Raw genomic sequence first — 19,649 nt, forward strand, 5'->3', positions numbered from 1 at the left:
ATTTGGAGGCAGCTGCTTCAGGCATAAAACATTTCTCAGTGTCTCTCGCCATTCCCAGTCAGCAGGCACTTTCAACAGCTGTAACCTGCCTCCACATGCAGACCAGGAAAAAAAAAGACCTCCTTGACAGAACAGATGTGGTCACACAGTACACAGATACCTGCCAAGATTATAAGTTTAGAAAATTCTCACAGGTGGCAGTTCATAGAAACCACTCTTAGGCTTTTCTTTTCAGGTTATTTTTAGGACTAAGCATGCCTCATGTATGACTCGTTCTTTGAATACAAGAATCTTTCCTCAAATGTTCTGTAAATAATCTCTGACTTTTAAAAAGCTACGATTGTTGCAGCCACATTAAAATATTAGGGTCATCAGCAAGAAAAAAAAAAACAAACCACCAAACCAAAACAAAACAACAAAGCCATGTCTCTTTTAAAAATGACGGTCTGTGGTGGCCAAACCCTGCAAAATGGAGCAAAGCCCAAGGAAATGAATTTTGTTCCAAGGACAACTGTCTGAAGGCCAGCAGGGCTAAAGAAAGCCATCCCCCAGCCCTCCCCGTGTGAGGCTCCTGCAGCACGACAGGCTCCAGGCAGCCAGCAGCGAGGGACTGCGGAAGATGAGCCACCAAGGTCCTCTGCTCCCAGCTCCTCCCTGATGCTCAGTCCTTGGGGATTTCTGGCCTCCTTTCCTCACAGAATCATCAAGCAGAACTGCTGAGAAACCTCCTCTAAAGAGCCACCTACCTGCAGGACTGTCAGCTCTGGAGTTGAAATAAAACAAATACCTACCCCCCTGCCATCCAGATTGTAATTTGTAATTTTTCCCCTTGAAAGCACTACACAGGGATGGGCAGGAGAGCTGTGCCAGATGGTCTGAGCACACACAGAGAGCTGGAACACATAAGTGACTGCACAAAAACTCCCAGATAAAAGGAAGAGCAAAGTTGCATATCAGGCTTTTAATCACAGAACCTGCCGAAAAATAAAAGTCCATGGTATTTAACCCACTAACAAATAGAGCAGTTCCAAGTGCTGCACAACACCGCACAGTAAAAGAGGAATATCTCTTGGTTTGCAGAGGAATGGCACAAGTGGACAACCAAACAGCATGCCACCCTGTGAGTGTCTCTTGAGACAGGCAGCCAGTAGAAACTCCACAGGCACTGCAAGGAAAGCAGTGCAATGACTCAGTCTCCTGCCTTGGTGTTGCTGGACCATCCAGTAGCCTACAGCTGGTGGCTGCATCCCTCCCAGCAGTGTGGCTCAGATAGCAACAGCTGGAAGAGGGAATGTGTGGTCAGGAGAAGCACTAGTGTGTCACTACCATGGTGTTGGATTGGTTTAAGGCAGTATCAAATCATGCCATTGTTCTTACTATGACAGTAGAATTTCAGCAGTGGGGTACCTGGGTACAGGTCTTGCAGGCAGTTGTTGCAGGGTTCAGCCTTGGCAAGAGCCTCACACCACATCTAGGATGTGATGGTGGGTCAGTGAAGCAGCTAGAAGCTACTGCTCATGTGTGGGCCTTCAACTGACACAGCTCTGATCCGAGGAGGCTTCTCTGTATTAACAAAGCAATCATAGAATCATTGCATTGGGAAAACATCTTTCAGATCACTGAGCCCAACCACCAGCATTGTTTGGCTTAAGAGCACATCATGGTCTGAGTCAGTCCTGCAGACAGAACATTTTAAATCTAATATGCAAATATTGGGTAACGCAATTCCTGAGGTTTATATTCAAATGAGCAAAGACAATGAAATTAAAACCATTACCAGGAAAGGGGCATGTGGCACTTTGTGTCATACAAAGTCTAGGACAAAATACTTGGGGAAAAAAATTCTAAACAATGGGTAAGATGATAATTTAAAAGAAATAAATCTGAGTTTGTGCTCATAGTATGCAGCAACAGAGATTCTGCTACTGCTTTATCCCACTCTTTCAGAACAGTGTTTCTGCTCTAGAGAAAACCACACATTTTCAAGGAGAAAGTAATTTATTACTGTACCAAAGTGCAGATTCAAAGCAACTGAAATCAGAAAATTTTCTGGGTTTTTTTCCCAGGCTAAGATCCTCTTGCTTTTTCTAATTTCAGGAAACCACAGGGGAAAAGAGCCTTGCATTAGTTGAAATGAAACTTAGCACTGCAGAGGCTTTTCAACTGAAAGTTATTTTTTACCTGAGAAACCCAGGCAGCCCCAAGCATTGCTCAGGGAATTCAAAACACAAATAAATAAACAAAAGTTACAAAAGAGCTACAGAAAGTTATTACCCAACAGAGGCTTAGCTATAAACCAAGGCTCTGTATGCCAGGCACCTAATCCATACCAACCACTGGGTTACTCCAGGTGTACTCCCCAGCCTCCTGCAGAGTGTAACACATGCTTTGCTAATGCATAAGCATCACAGAACCATGTGCTTCTCTGCTCATCACAGCCCCTGCGCACACTAGAGGAGAAATCAGGCCCAAAGACCTGCAGCCCCCTCTCACCCTACCTACAAAAGGAGGTGAAATGCTCTGTGTCCTCTCCCTCTGACCAGTTCACCCAGCAGGTAGGAGCGGCAAGCAGTAGTTGTTTGCACCACTGCATCTCACCCAGCTGCATGGGATCTGAGATTTCAGAGGGGACAGGAGGCCAAACAAAAAGTCATGGCTATACTGGGAGCTGGGTTTGGGGCACTGGAAAGAACACCCTTTAAAAGAGAGCACTGGTAATGCATTGATTAAATGCATTGTATCATCACCTGTGATGTACAAAGCCATCTAAAGAAAACTGACCTTGGTCTCAAGGCATAAGCTACCCAGGCTTTTGCTCTAAACATGCCCAGTGACAACCATCCACACAGCACCAGCTCTGAGGTGTTGAAGTCCTCTCTTTTCAACCAGCACTGGCTCATAAGCAATATAGTGTTTGCTTGAGGGGATATGCTTGGTGCTCTCTAGCCACCAGGAATTAAATTACCACAGAGAAAGACCAAGTGATTTGTTCTCCAGCTGGGTCTCACGCTGCTATAGATGCAGTGACCTTTCCAGCACCCCTTCTGCAAGCACTGAGATACCGGCAGCACACAGCCTTCTTTAGTGGTTGGCCACTGAGGAGCAGATTTCACACAGGTGAGAATAGATGGAACCAGCTAAAATGCATTTGTAATCCTTGGACCACTTCACAAGGGCTCACATGTCAAGAAATGTCAGAAATGCAGGTGCTCGAGGGATATCTCCCTTGCAGCTCTGGGCTTGCCCATTGCTTTCATGTCATGACGCCTGCAGCTTTCAGCCTGATCAAACCACTTCATCACTGTTATCATGGACAGATGACAAGATTTATGCCACTTGTAGTCAGAAAACATTTTAAACAGAAACTGTTTATGGGCATTTTCTACTCATGCTTATTTTAGCAACGCATACCAGATGCTATTTTGTGTATTGTTATTAAACACAGAGTTTGAATCCCATGGCACAAACCAGCAAACACTACATGCTATTCATAGTTTTGAATTCTCAGTTCCAGAATCCATTTCCTAAGTGGAGATAGGGGCTGCAGAACACCTCCAGTCTGCCAGGACAGAATATTAAGGTCTTTCTGTGAACAAGTTTCTCCCTCTTTGCGCCTGGCAGAGCCATTAGAACCTGCTGGATCACTGCCATCTTCTGTCTTTCTCAGCAGGTTGGACAACATGACCACAGCTTGTAAACAAACAAACCCCAATAGGATGACACTTCACAGAAAACCACCAGCAAATGTGCAACTGCAAACAGGCTGTGGGTGTGCACATGCATTTTCATAAGCAAAAGCTCCTCACATGCCTGTGGGTGGCTGCATGCTCACATGTGAGCACTCACACGGGCTCTGAAGGCAAGCTTGGACTTATGAACTGCTGCTCCCATGAACCTTGCTCTTGCACTAAGTTCTTACCAGCAAGAAACAGGATCAGCTTTCAGTAAAAACAAGGTTTATGTTACTCTTGTCCAAAAGGAAAATATTTTGTTCTCCCTTTCCTCCCAGGAGGAGGAGAGGATGAATTCATTAAGGATTGTGTGATCAGCGAATATCATAAGGAAGAATAAAAACAAACCTGACTGAAACCTGTTGTAAAACGTTTCATCTCTATAAACACAAAAAATCAAGTGTTGGGTAGATGTAAACATAAATAAACAAGTGATTAATCAAGCTTGGCTTCACACACCCCTACTGATGAATTAATTGATGGAAGAATGTGAAAAAGAAAATGAGCACTTTCCCCATGCCCTCCTCAGAGTTTCTCACAAATATTTCACAGGAGTATCTGCATGAGAACTGGGTGCACAGGCCAGTATCAGCTTTGTTATTTTGTTATATTTAGCAGCATTGCTAATGGCCAACTTCAGCTGTAAGCTGTTCAAAGCAATCACTTAGGAGAGCCTCAGCACAGTGTCTGAATCGAGTAGAGAGGCTAAAGTTAACTCAGCAGCTGAGAATAAAATTAATTTCATTTTTACATTAGCTAATAATACAAGCAAATCAGAGGTGTTTAAACAACTACACATTTTTCACCTTTAATTCATACACGGCAGTAACTCATTCTGCTAACTTGCCTCATAACCAAAACATGAATCCATCTCCATTTAGAACACAAACCATTCGGCCTCAGGTATGTATCTGAGTCCCACTGAAATCAATTTGACTTCAGCACCTGCCCAAAGTTAAGTCTGCACTTAAGTGTTTCCTTGAAGTCTACAAGGATTTCAAACTACCTAATGAAAAAGGCAGGGACAAACACAGACATCAAGCTTCTTAACCTACTGTTATGATGGCCTCAAGTTGCACCAGGGGAGTTTTAGATTAGATACTAGGAAAAATTTCTTCACTGAAAGGGTCATCAGGCCCTGGAACAGGCTGCCGGGGAAGTGGTAGAGTCACCATCCCTGGAGGTGTTTCAAAGGCGTTTGGATGAGGTGCTTAGAGACATGATCTAGCAGTTGAGTACAGGAAGATGTTAGATTATGATTGGACTCAATGATCTCAAGGTCTTTTCCAACCAGGTGATTCTATGCTGTTCCTGTATTCCACATTCAGCAATGGTTTATTGCAGGCATGGCTGCAGTTCTGTGGAGTGTATGGCAGAGGGAGATGACAGCTCAGGACCAGGAACCTGTAGCAGAGCTGACCCATGCTGCAGCGTCTCCTTGCTCCAGCCTCTCCCCATCCCAACCACAGCATCACTGTACAGCACAGTGCTCTGCATCACTCCATCCCACCCTACTAAGTTTTACTCCTGTCCAGGAGAATTTATGTTACTGGTGAAACAAAATGGTGCTGTGGGGACTACAGACCTGACAGCATGACAAAGTAATAATGAGAAAGCATTTAAAGAATGCTCAACCCTTCTGAAAGCAATTTTTAGCATCTGGAAAAAAAGAGATGTTTAATTAAAAGCTTTGAAGATGCAATCTGCTTTCCAGAGCACTTGAAAATTCAAACAAGCCCACTGTAAAAGTAGCCCACACACCTTTCCTGTGGGCCTGATCTGCACACACATCATCACAGATCTTCAGTTACATGAGCACTTCTCATCTGAAAAACCACAGCAATATGACTACTATTCAGGAAAAAAAAAAAAAAAGAAAAAAGTTCGTTTAGCTTCATTATAATTTTATCTCCAGGCAAAAGAAAATTGACTGTCCCAGAAGCACTTGAAAGGTTGACTTTTCACCTGAGAGCATTCCATGACCCAGCTAAGGCCACCTGCTGGGGAAGTCTATGGTAAAGAATTCCATCAGCTCTGGGAAAAGGAGGATATTTGTTGTACTTTACACCAGGCACGTGTTCATGTGCTTGCACCTTATCATCCCAGATAATTTATTGCACTGCTATAAAAACAGAAACCTTTAGAGTTATCTTGAGGTTTCATACTGAAATTGCTGTGAGGGTCTTTGCCTGTGCTTGCAAAGGACTGCTTCATCAGCTGCACCTACTGTTGGGAAGGGTGACATCCCATGGAAACCACTCCCTGGAGACCTGTTTCTTCATGAGGGCATAACCTTGTTTCTTATTCACAAGCTGAATTCTCAATCTTTCTCCTCCCAGAAAAGGCCCCTGAATCTGCAATGTGAAATTCACAGAAAACCCAAGACAGGAGAGAAAGACAGATGTATTTATCATGCACAGATGATGTAGGAAGGAGTCAAAAAAAAATATTGTCATTGGTGCCTTACTGACTGCAAAATAAGGGAACAGTAATTAATCAGCAGGAGTACATGCTGAGAGGAAATATTGATTGGATTTGGAGAAACTTGGGTTTCCTGAAGGAACTGTTCCCCTGCAAAGGTAAGGAGGAAAGTTTGTGTAAATTAGAATGGCAACCAGCCAGCCTGCAGCCAATTTGAGCATCATTTCAGGCAATCCAGAAACACACACCCCAGATGCGTGTTGGTTTCTAAAAAGTCATTTCAATACATTAGTAAATCAATGGCATTGACAGTTTGATGGACTGTGATGGAAGAGTCTTATTCTGGAATATCATCTTGAAAATCTGCAAAGCTCTGGCAAACCACTTGTTACAACTTTATCACACTTTTAACTTTCTCATCTTTTCCAATAGCTTCTATTGTTTGCTTGCTTCAGCTTAAACTGACACAGATTTCTCTCCTGCTGAACTGGCCACCAACCCCTTGGGACTTTCAAACATCCCATGCACGAGGTGGTGGAAAAGTTTTTGTCCTTTTGCATCACAGAGGGGCAGGAGATGTCAGTACCAGGACCAAGGAGGAGCTCTGCTCTGATGAGGTTTGGCGTCTGTCATTGATGAGCTGATTGCCTCTGTTGAGGGAAGCAGCAAACTTCTTTCTGTCCTTTTACCTGACTGGTGTTTGTTTATGGCCAAGGGGATGTCAGCCACCCTCAACATAAAAAAAGGCAACCGTTGTAGACATTAAAAAGCCACTAAGGATATTTTTGCCCCCAAAAGTACATCACAGGGTCACACAAAATGATCACATCCTTCAGCACCAAGCCACCACCCCTTCTGAAGGTGTGACTGCAAGCAAACCCTGGTGTCTCTGTCGAAAGGGGTCATGAGTCTCCAGCAGACACTGAGTCTGTCCATCCCATCAGCTCAGAGCACACTCATGATGGGATTTGCATCAGATTGGGTTTGGTCATTCCAAGGGATTTGATTAGCAGTTAAATAAACAACGACCTGCCTGGTTTGAACACTTGTGGAGTTACCTTGCTGACTGCCTGGTAAGCTTTCCTTCAGCTAAGGTCATCTTTCTCCTGCACAGTAGATAACGCTGTCAACTGAAGTTGAGTGTCTGTTTCTCATCACTCAGGCAAGACAATAAACCTCAGAGCAGCACATTCAGACAACAATTTTGAGAGAGAAGACAAACCTTAAGGAAGTTTCAGTATAATCATTTCCTCTCAGTTGATCAACACAACAGACACAGTAATTTAGCTGAGGAAATGTGATATTAAAGGTTACAAGCCTAATAATCAGATTGTCTTCAGAGACAAAAATCAAGCTGGCTCTTCAGACCTCACCATAACCATTAATTAATACTGACCAGCTCTATACTAAATATCTAAAAATCACTTAAGCAAAAACCCAGCAGTTTCAAGGAAAAAAAACCCATCTCCTATCTTGCATAGTCAATTCTAGGTCTAGCATGTAGGAAGTTTTATTGCGGTCAAGCAACATTTCTCATCTTTGTAAGAAGGAATTCAACTGGAAATATTAAAATATTTTCAAGATGCTGCTTATTTTTATCTAGAGGAAGATAAATTATTGTATGTGTGCAGGTAGCAAAAGCAGTAACCGAAACAAATAGGGTTTATTCCCCCCATAGCTGCAATATATCAAACTACTACCTGAAAATACTTCTCTTTTCAAAACAATTAGGCTAATTTATAGAGAGCTCACACAGATCTTCATGGTACTGTTGCTGCAGATTATTACTTGCCTAAAATATGATGCTTACATTTTTCCAGTACATGAACAAAGAGTACTGCCTGAGAGGGGGAAAACCAGGTAGAAATATTACACCCTTTACTCTCTGATTCTCCAGATAATCCTACAGCAGTCAAAACACAACCACTCAGGCTGCCAACACAAGTATTTACTTTTCTCAATATTCTGATAGTGTTTTACAGAAGCAAAGCTGGGCTGAAACCAGACTAGGGCTCTGCTGCTTGTTTCTCATCAGTTCTCTTCCAGCACATTCCACTTCTTAAAGCCCAGCATGTCAGCAGGGCCTTCATAAAAGAAGATGCATACCTTGATCTCTCCAGGGCTTAGGAGGTTGTGGAGTTTGTTTGTTCATATTTTTTAAACAGATGGAATAAAAATCTCAATTTCCCTCACTATAATCTAAACCAAAGATAAGAGTGTATGGAAAATGCTAGACAAACCCTGCTGTCAGGTCCACCTCAGCATAATTGTTGGCACAATCCAGAATTTATTTCCATGGTTGAGAAAATGCAATTATTTTTTTTCTTTATGCATGAATCCAGCCTCACAAGCAATCAATGGATCGTCCATTAGTCCCAGCCGTGTTTTGGGGAAGCTAAGGTTCCCAGCAGCTTCAGGGCTCTCTCTACTGTCCTGCAGCTTCCTGTTGGAGCTCTCTGCCTGGGCAGCCACGGGGGCATGCACATCAACTAGGGGTGCTGAGATCTCCAACAAACCACCATCCAGAAAAACTGCATTTAGGAGACTAAGTGCCTGTATAGATACATTACAAAAATATCTGAATTTAGAGCAAGTTTGCCCCCAAAGACTGATGTAACTAAAGCAGACCACCTACATAGGAAGCATGTTGGGCACAAAGAATTCTTTGCTTCTTTCTGTACATGAGAGGCATGAAGAGCCCCCCTGCACTACAGGATGTCTTCTGAACCCAGTTGGGATCTTCTGCTCCACAGACCCAGCCCCACTTCTGCAAAAGAGAACCTGAACAGATTTTCCTAAAGGACCTGCTGCTGTGGAAGTAAATCCCAAAGCCTTCATGCCACAAGGTCTGGCATGATTATTGCCCAGAGCACAGCCCAAGGCCTTGAAACGATGACAGACACACCCAACTCCAAGTTCATTTCACCTCCAGTTTCACTAGGGAGAGAACAGCTTGTCCTATTTCTCATCAAAAGAGTGCCAGAGATAGGAATATTTACAAGGAATTTCTATCTATCTATCCAAACCCAAACATTCAAAAATCATGACTCACAATCCCCTCCCAAATCATGGGATTAAATTAACATTTCATGGGATTCTGAAAGATGCTGCCTTAAAAGTTATGGACTATCATATACTTTGTGTTACTCATTACTTGAAAATATTTTCACAGCCAAAACCTACAAAGCTTTTATCAACAGTTGAAAGAGCCAGAAGCTCACCTAGGGGAGGAGGGATAAAAAAAAAATCATCATCACATATTCATAAGATTCCTGGAGGCTGGATCTTTAAAAATAGTCCAAGTGTTACAATTCATCACATGTAAATTTATGGGGCTTGGCAACAATGCAGCTGTCTCCAGGGATGGTGGAAGAGAGGGAGTGCTCTTGGTTAACCTCTTTTTTCTTACTTTTTTTTTTTTTTAATAGATACAGCATGCTGAAAGTGCCCTACTAAGTATTTGCTAAATAAGGCCATTGATTAATGTAGAGCACTATGGAAAGCCACAGTGCAGCATGCTGATCAATGCCCAGTCACTAAATATTTTGATGTTTGTTAACCAAAACTAGATGCATTCTGCAAAGGCAAACTGGAAAATAAAATTACAGTTTTTGAAAGCATGTCCTTTTCCATGCCTACTGCCTAGAGCAAATCAGAGGTGGGAAGCCAGGCTTAATAAAATGAGATAAGAACAGACCAGCTTTGGAAAGGTTGTTCAATTCTGTTTCTTTACTTAAAGAGAATTTCAGGGAATCAAACCCTAAACTGGACTCTTTTTTTCCCCAAAATATAAAATAATCCTTAATTAAATTTACAAATTAAATAGGGTGGATGGAAGGGAAGAAGATTATTCTTTGCATTTTCCCTTATTTTGCAATTGGAAATATGAAACCCCACCACTATTCCCACTTATCACCAGCACCTGCTCTTCCAGACATGGCCAGTGCATGAGTTCAGCCTCACTTTTGCTTTTTCTGCTTTGTGCCTTTGCTGCTACTGCTTTGTGCCTTTGCACCAGAGCCTACAAACTTCAGTCCTTACAGGAGTACACAAGGCAGACGAGGTGACAGATGCAGAATCCTGGTGGCATCGCACCCTGCATGTGGCTTTGCTGCCTGTCATGGTGGGCAGCCCACCAGCAGCCCCACCAGCAGCCACACAGCACGGCACTGCGTTTCAGAGGTGTTTTCAGACGCTGCTGTCAGAGCCTTCCTCTAGCAGGTACCACATGCCAATAACTGGAACTGATCTACAGTTTGTTTTCCTGTGTACCAGACTCCTACTCCTGAGGAATATTTACCTCTCAAAAACAAAAATATTGCCATAAGGTGTGAATAAAATCAAGTCTCTTTTGTTTAAGAGGAAACAGAATGACTGGCTGATATTTTCCAACATTGCAATGATTTTATAAACATCTACTAACAGAGCAATTTCCATCCTATGATTCTAGGATTGTGCTACTTAAGACTCCTGCATTTTCCAGCTCTGCCCCAAAATGAATGTGAAGGCAACCAAAAGAGAACAGCAGAACACCAGTCACAAAATTCATGGGTCGTTGGGATGCTCAAAGTGGAGAAAAAATGTTAGTTGAACGTTGTTGGGCTGCCCAAGGAGGTGGTGGAGTCACTGTCCCTGGAAGTGTTTAAAATAAGACTGGATGAGGCAGTTAATGCCATGGTTTAGTTGATTAGATGGTGTTGGGTGATACGTTGGACTAGATGATCTTGAAGGTCTTTTCCAACCTCGTTAATTCTGTGATTCTGTTGCTTCCTTCCTTTTATTCTCTATTCCAAATTGAACATTGAGAAATTTACATTGATGACTTGGCCCTAATTTCAGTGCCTCAGGTCTGTGACTATCTGTTCCTCCAACTGCTTTCTGTTCATTACTACATGCAAGAGTGGTACCTGTTAATAAAAAACCTACTATCATACTCTTCACCTTTTGAAAATGCTTAAGGGAGCTCAGCAGAAGGATGAGGATCTCTGGGAAGTTTCCTACAAAGGACAATCTAGCACACTGCATTATACTTGAAAACTTATTATTGTGCTGAAATAAGATAATACCAGGGTATGAGCAGCAAATAGTTTGGAGTTTGAAAATAGCCTGCAATTTGCTACACACATTTGGAACAAAAATGTAGCAACTTTGTTGTTTTTTTCTCAAATGACCTAGTTAATCTCCCTGTTAACATTAGCTGTCAAAACATCCACTTACCAGATTTGCATCCCTTATTTTTTCAGTAAAAAAGGTGCAACATCTGAGCAGTTGCCACAGAAACAGAAAATACTACACAGAGTGGGTGTTTACATTTAGCTCCTGTTACTCCATCGCTATTTATCATCTATTTAGCTATGTTAAATTCAATATTTGAAAACACATAAATCAAGGAAGTTTGTGTTTGTACCTGCAGATATCATTGTTTCCCCACTGGATTAAATCCAGCCCAGCAAAGACACTGTCAGTGAGAAGCTCCTGTGCCATGTTAGCCTTGGTGTCCTTGCTTCAGCTTGCCAACGCAGCACTCGCAAAGCCAGCACTGCCTCCTGTCCCCAGCAGGAACAGGCACTTTGCAGTGCTGCTTCCTCTCACCGTCTCCATCCTCTTGTGCTGACCTGCAGACTCAGTGGGAGACACAACTTCCTGCTGGCCATCTCTGTAGCCAAGGAAACTCTTTAAAGTATATGCAGCTTTACCACCCTGGAGGTGGTTTTGGCCCTGCAATGCTTGCTTAACCCAGGTAAAGCCTTCAACTCCTTCCCTACCTTTTCACCTACAGAGGGAGAATGCATTTCCATTTTCAAGTATAAGGAAGCCAGAGCTAGCAGATCACATTGGCTACCTGCCTTCAACTACACTTCACGCATCAGCTGGCATTACCATCCTTGCCTTACCTGTGTAAAGGGTACCCATGCCCTCGACAGGGAGATGCTTCTCGGCAGCTGCTCTGCGATAGACCACATGCGTTCTGCCTCCTTCCTCCTCCTCCTCCTGGGCCCCCATCTCCAGAGGTTCAATGAAGAACTCGTCCTTGTCTGTGCGAATCATGCCAGCCTGCAGCGACAGGGCAGAGATCGAACACTGCGTTACTGCACATACAGCAGGCCTTGTGAGTAAACAGTTCCAATATGCTTAAGCACACTTTAGTGCTCCCTGGAGAGCAATTAGGATGCAGAGAGGAAACCAGGTGAATTCTTTATGAGAGCAAAACAAAGTATCATTTCCCCAACTTGACAAGAAAGGACAAAAGGTACAACCATGAGCCCAGAGGACTTATCCTCACACCTCGAGTGAAGCACAGGTCTAAGAACCTGTCTAGGAAATCCACTCCCCCTTAGACAGCACCTACAGTGAAAGTTACTGTGACCTCAGCTACCTGTCAGCCCCAGACTGCTCCAGTGGTTACTATTCTGTTAAATAAAGGATCAGTTCAGCACCATAAGCTGGTCCTGATGTGCAGTTCAACAGTCCCAAAACATAGTCAGCTTATTTGTTCAGAAGCAAGATGGAAAAGTACTTCACCTTGCATGTAGGCAACTAAGCTTTGTGATGGGGATTGGACTAGATGACCTTTAGAGGTCCCTTTCAACTCAAACCATTCTATGATTTCCCCCTTCACACATAGGATTCAGCTGACAAAATACTCTTTCAATAATTAGCCACACTAGTTTTAGAAAGGAGTCAGTAGCACCTTGCTAGGAGATAAAATCTTACTTATAGTGGACCAGATATCCCGGTGTGGGAGAGAGACATTTGCATTTCTACAGAGCACCTCAAAGGAACATCATCCAAGCAATTCTTACTGTGTTCTAGGGAGACCTTCTTAAAGTCTGAAAACTTAGAAAAGAAAAAGCCTTTTCATCTTCAGGCAGGTGAAACAGCCTGGGCACCTGAACTGCCTGCATTTGCCTCCTGTGCAGTCCTGCCCTACTGCAGAAGGTCACAGCAGTCAGTAGCTGGCTTGCAGAGACAGTTGGCTTGAATCAATTTTTCTGCATATGTTTGCACATCTGTGTTTGAGAACTTCAGCTAACTCCTAGTTTGCAACCAGAAAGTCTTACTATTAATGTGAAAGAAACTGTTTAGATTACTGAGAGAAGCCCCAAATCCAACCTTCAGAAGCTCCTTCTTGGGCTTTCCCACTTTGCCCACTGATGATCCGCAGTTATTGGGCATTCACAGGAGAACATCTTGACACTGTGACACACTTCATCTCATTATCTGAGCTCCTGGAGCCCAAATGCTCTGCTGGATGAAGCCATACCTAAAGCCTCCAGGGGAACCAGTTTGGCTACTTTGAACCCCAGCATCCTCACTTCAAACAAGATTCATCTAACCACTCTTACTACATCCCAGCACTAAAGTTCTCATACAACACATATTTTTCCTCTACAAGCTGCAAACTATATTCCTACTGCTATAAATACAGTATGTTCTTTGGTTCCCTCCTTGGAAAAATGTCAGGTTCATTTGTCATGTCTTCAGCAAGATTTCCAGTCCCAGATTTCATATATATAATGTACACAAAAACAGATTGAAAGGGAAGGATTAAAGAAGCAAAATTATATCCAAGCAATTTAAATGGATGCCATCCTGCCTGTATAGAGGAAACTGAATTTGAAATCCTGTCCTGTTTCTTCTTATCTAATTTAGATTCTACATCAGACACAGAAAGAGGTGAGACAGGCTCAGCAGCTCAAGGAAGCTAAGACAACCAAGAAAATAAGTGCTGAACCCAGAAAGACAGCAACTGATCTTGTACTGTAAAGAAGAATAAATGAAAAAATTCAGAATTGATGTTATTCTCCTTTTAATATACATTTGAATTGTAATCACACTCACTACTTCTGGATCTTAAATATCATACCCAGAAATCTAGAATTCTTTTAATGAGGCATGCACACAACTGAAGATCAAGCAAGAACAAGCATTTGCATGCTCAGCTGCAGAGTGCAATGCACAGAGAGTACAAAACACACAGAGAGCTTGGCTGTCATGGGAAAAAAAAAAAAGTGATTGTGCACTTTGCAAGCAAGGTAGATGGCTGTGCACAGGTTCATGCCTATTTCTGGATTTATTAAACCAGATCTTAGTTTAAAATGCAGACCATGCTTCAGTATTCTGGGGGAAACTGTGCCACACACTATGTGCAGGAGAGGACACTGCAGGGAATTTGGAGGAATTCAGGCCTTCTAAGAAAATTAACAGAGAGGCAACTTCTACAATCAGCAGCTGAACTGATTAGACAGCAGAACAACTTTTATAGGTGAACTTTAGCTTCCAGGGCATGGTGGCCTTTCAGAAAAGAAAACATCTGGTCAGAGTGAAGATTCCCCCCCGAGAAGATAAGGGACAGACTTGTAAGACTCCACAAAGGCAGTATTTGAGGGCCAGCTCCCCAGACACAAAGCCAGTGGTCAAACACCGAGCCTCCTGCAGATCGCTGTGCCTCCTGCCAGCCCTCTGTGCGCAGGGGGATTCACGTGGCACCGAGCGCTGCCAAACAGCAGCCATCCATCAGGTGCTCTTGTTTCACACTCTGCTTCTTAGACAGACACAACCCCATGCAACCCCATCCCCATGTCAGTATCATCCCAAATTCTGCTGGAGTGTAGAAAGGAAGGAATTTAACCTCCAAACATGACTGAATATTTCTTTTCTCATTCTAATCCTGCACTAAAATAAACTTTGTCTCTGACACTGGAATTTCTCTTTTCTTTTAGTCCTGTGAAACACAAACTCTTTTTGATCAGAATTATTAGGACTCAATGTGTGTTTGAGTTGTGAAAGAATTGTGATTTTGTTAATAGATCCTACACAATCCTTGATTTAGCCAACATATTCTCATGAAACAAAATAAGACGATAAGGTTAAGATTTTAAGAAGAAAATTCATTTAGACAGCAAGGCAGAGTTCCTACAGCAATCCACAGTTCAAGCCATCTGCCTAACAATATATCCACAGCTATAAATGATTCATTAAGAGATACATGGGGCTCCTTAATGTCTCTACCACACACTTCCTTGACGCTTTGAGCATGACATTCAACCTCTTTACTTCCATTTTTCCACCTCTGAGGCAGCCTTGCAGGACAATTACAAGGGCTGCATTATTTTTTTTTTCTTGCCAAGTGCTTTGAACCCAGAAAGCTCAACTAACACATTTTTTCTGATACTAGTCAGCGCACCCTCAAAAATCCACCATGAAAGGGTGGTCATCAGCTCAACACCAGTATTGCACACAGCCAAGCAAGTAACAAAGACATTACTCCAGCAATACAGGTTTGCTCACACCCTTCACCCATCAGTCCTGTTCTTATCCACAGACCTCATCACCCCTATGCCAGCCTGTCATGCCAAGACAGCAGTCAAACCACAAGTTTATGATGACAATAGAAAGCATTAACGTTGCTGCAGCTTCCTGGAGAATGCCTCTGGATGACTAAACCAGAAACGTTCTACTGTTTGGGCACAGTGTTAGACCAGAAGGACTCCAGAAAATTCTTGGGCCATCATCTGGACATTGTCTCCAGGGGATGTGAAAGCGGAATTAAGCCTTTTGCTTATCAGTTTCCCCAGGTTCTGAACAGATTAAGAGTAGCTGTTCCACTGAACTAAGATCTTAAGAGTAACTGCTAGCACCAGTGTTTTTCTGTCCTGCACTGCTCATTGCCCGTCCTGGGACTGCTGCACTTCCAGGAGTTATGGATTAGCAGAGCCTCCCCTGCAGCCACACATGTGCTGTGCAACTCCAAACTAGGTGTGGGATTCAGCATCTCCATGGAAAGGACTTCCAAATTCTGGAGAAAAGCCTGAGCTGTTACCTCTTCCCCTCCTACTTTAGGACTTTTAACTTGAAACTGAAGTGACTATGGGAATATTGCTAAATAACAATGGCAGCAGTGACTGTGTCCTGTGACTAATAAAAATATAAATTAATTGAAAAACTGCCTTTGGAATGCACCAAACTGTAACAAAGAGCCTCCAATATCCCACTGTTTCCCAAAGCAGGACATCCTCAGGCCTTCCTTGCAAGGGTTTTTAGATCCCAGCTGCAAATTACTCAAGTCAAGCACTGCTTAGCACTCATTAATATGCATTAAAAGATAAAGCAGAAAACACTTAATCAAAAGGAAACTGCAGTTCAGAGAATCAAAACCTCTGCTAAGGTTTGCAAGGCAGTTATCTAGAAGTGAAAGCCACAGGGTGAAAAATCCACAAGGAATGCAGAGAGAGACTGTCCTGTCTAATTAAGACAAGAATTACATTGATAAGCCACAAATTAGTCTGTTGCAATACATAGGGCTGGGGTTTAGAGCTCCACTAATCTCTTTTGGGACTAACAGGGTTCCTGCACAGCCCTGAAGATTGCTTTCAAGGAAGGCTTTAGAGGACCACAGGATCTCAGATACTGGCAAGAGCAGTGGCCACATGGATCCTTCTTTACCACTTCAGCTTTACAAGGCAAGACCACTGTGCCATTAGGTCACTATGCCCACTTGGATCTTTCTGCTCAAGGTAATTGCTCAAGTCCCGTCCATCCCAACGGAGACTCCCTCTCCAGCCAACACCTGCCAACAGCTTCCCTTGGCACCACAGGGCTCAGCTGAAAAACAAGTCTCTTCTCCAGCCTCCCTCAACATCCCCAAGCCCTCTTCCATTCTAAAGACATTCTTTAGAAGTCTAATTTGACAGAAAAACTGCCTGGCATATTTGGATCTACAGAAAACTTCAGGATTTAGCGTGTTAGCTCCTGTAGATAATTAAATGTCTCACTGGCTCTGCACTTGGTGAGAGACTTAATTGTCTCCTCATTCCCATTCCCATCAGAGCTCCCTGTTCTAGGCTGTAATGAAGTAACCCATCTAAGCTGCTGCTGCTGCTGCTTCAGGACTCCAGAGCCTCAGCCCACCCTGTAACCACAAGTTTAATTAATGTTCATTTTCTTCCTCATTAGTGCAGCTTTACAAAGTTTCCCATTGCCATATAAAGGCAGATTTACTTCCCAATCTCCAAGCACATGATACAATTGGAAAGCTAAAATTAAATGTGAACAAACCTGAAATTAATAAAAAAAATAGTAATAATCCAAGTGCCTGCTAAGTTAATTAAATCAGTAAGCTACAAAAACAGTCTTTCAGAAACTCTTCGAGAACAGCACTTCAGTAAATACAGACAGCTCTACTTTTTTAATTTATGCTGAAAAAGGTAACTAGCCATGTGACATAGGCGTGCCTGGACAAATCCTAAACCCTGAATTTTCTTGAGACCAAAGGGAGGTTCAAACTATCTGGGTTAGGAGTCTCCACTCCCTGCAACGTCAATGAAGCTTCCAGAGGGGAATTTGAGTTATGGTCCTCCCAGCAATCAATTCACAGAGAAATAGAAAGAGGAGATTTGCATTTTGCTCTACAGTTGCCAGAAATTACTCTGTGGATGACTTGAAAGAGAAAATATTTATATTTGCAGGACAGCAAATTGGACAAGGCCTTATTCTATTCTTACATCAATGTGCCTGTAAGCCAAATACACAACTACTGTACGTTTGACCACAACTGCCATTGGCACAGCAGAGAATTTTAAAGCAAACTCCACATGTTAGTTTTATTTGTGGTCCTCCTCTAGGACTTAGAACCACAGAAACATGCTTTTCCCAAACAACAGCAGATGTGTCCCCCCAACACTCAAGGCAAGTATGGAAACGTGATTAGTTCAATTACATTAGAATGGGCTTGATGCAGAAGGAGCTCCGACAGCCACAGTAAGATCACCCAGGACATCTGCAGCAGAAGACCTTCCAAACTCATCCCTGCCCTGTGGGATCTCCAAATGTATTCAGTTCTGCAGTGTATTCATTCCCAGTCCCACAGCACACTGATTCTGGAATTCATGTGTTTGGTGGTTTATTTCCATTTAGCCTCATTCATATCAATAATGATGCAAGAACAAACCAACCCAAAAGAGCTTCTCATATCACATTTGCATCTGATCCTTTGAGAATGTGACTTGAACTACAGAAGCACTGCAGAGGAAGATTGTGCAGTGCTGCAAATTCATCTTTCTTTACAGTGAGTAGAGGGATTGAAGGAATTGTAGGAAACATTTGGAACATGCTGCCACTTTTGTGCTGTGTGCTGCTGCTGCCCTAAAGCTATACTGATTTAGTCAGTCCCAGGCTGGATGAGGAAGAGGCCAAAAAAAAAAGTTTTTAACTAAGCATATATATTTTTATCACTGTTAAAAGAGTATTCTTCAGGGTTTTTCTCTTTTTCAAGTCAGTTTGCAATGAAAGTTGCTTTATTTTCACATATCCTCAACAAATTTAGGAGGAAAATAATTATGTATACACATAGGAGTTACACAGACAGACTGACAATAAACCAGAGCCTGCTGGGCAACCCTGTGAAAGCTGCACGTTACTTAGGGCCCCTATTTGTCACCTGCAGAATGGGGACAAGGTCACATTTTTTAATACACTTTGAGATCTGCTAATGAAAAGCACCACACAGGAGCTATTCGTACGGAGAGTGCTTTCACGACAGGCTGCTGTCACACAGTCCTTGTAGCTCAAGGGAGGTTGGGTATCCATCCATTCATGCATCTACACTCTTCCACTGCTACCAAAAATAAAGCTTTGTCCCTGGAGCCCAGCTTAGTCACTCCACAATTGCAGGTGTGATTAATAATAGCAGTGGAACAAATTTGCAGCCAATATAACCTGAAGTGAAGAGAACTGCATTCACTTACAGCAGATGAGAATCTGGACCCAAATCTTGCATTCATATGGTGACTGGTGCAACATATTTTAGAAACTCCAAAGGGTTTTCTGTGGTTTTTAAGAGACACAATAGTGAGACAGACCATGTCTCATTCTCACTGAACCATTGAGAAAGCAGACACCATTAAAACTGATTTCACAAAGCAATGACAGCACATTTCAAGACAAGCATCCTGGCCACAGTGTCTGGCTTTTACCAGTGGACAACACTAAAAACATTGCTTCCAGCTGCAAGAAAATTACCAAATTCTCACCTCAGTCTCTTGGTGACTGCCTAGGGCCAGCAGCAGTGCAGGAGCCCAGGTCCATAACCCTGAGCATCATCTCCCTTCAGTAAATCTTCTTCCCCTGTCCCCACAACCTGCCCCATCCTAGCAGCCACTCACCTCTGAATCTTGGTACATCACGAGAGGTAAATCTCATTTTCAAAAGGTTTAGGTAACACACAGAAGCATGGCTTCCTGCAAAATGAGAACTGATGCAAGTTGAGTACAGCATGCACAGGTGTAGTAACAGAGACTTCAGAGCAGGGAAACAGCATTGCACCTTTGCCACGTTGGCTTCCACCTTGTGGGTGCCTCCAACACCATCAGCAGGAACCTCATTTCTGAAGTTCAGCTCCAAGAGCTGTTACAGTTCTGTATCCTTTTAAACAGAGACAAGCAGTTCTTTTAGCTAAAATAATGCTTATAAGCAAGAACATTTTGGGAAGTCTCTAGG

General features: G+C 42.9%; 1 protein-coding gene across 1 annotated transcript in view; it reads right to left on the reverse strand.

The window, feature by feature from the left end:
- Positions 1-19,649, reverse strand: part of ADAMTS2 (ADAM metallopeptidase with thrombospondin type 1 motif 2) — a 185,604-nt gene that overhangs the window by 103,841 nt on the left and 62,114 nt on the right. The window contains exon 3 of the mRNA XM_054389354.1: positions 12,047-12,206. Within this exon, the coding sequence (XP_054245329.1) occupies positions 12,047-12,206 (160 nt within the window). The remainder of the gene's footprint in view (positions 1-12,046; positions 12,207-19,649) is intronic.

This window comes from Indicator indicator, chromosome 18 (assembly GCF_027791375.1).
Source record: "Indicator indicator isolate 239-I01 chromosome 18, UM_Iind_1.1, whole genome shotgun sequence".
Taxonomy (NCBI): domain Eukaryota; kingdom Metazoa; phylum Chordata; class Aves; order Piciformes; family Indicatoridae; genus Indicator; species Indicator indicator.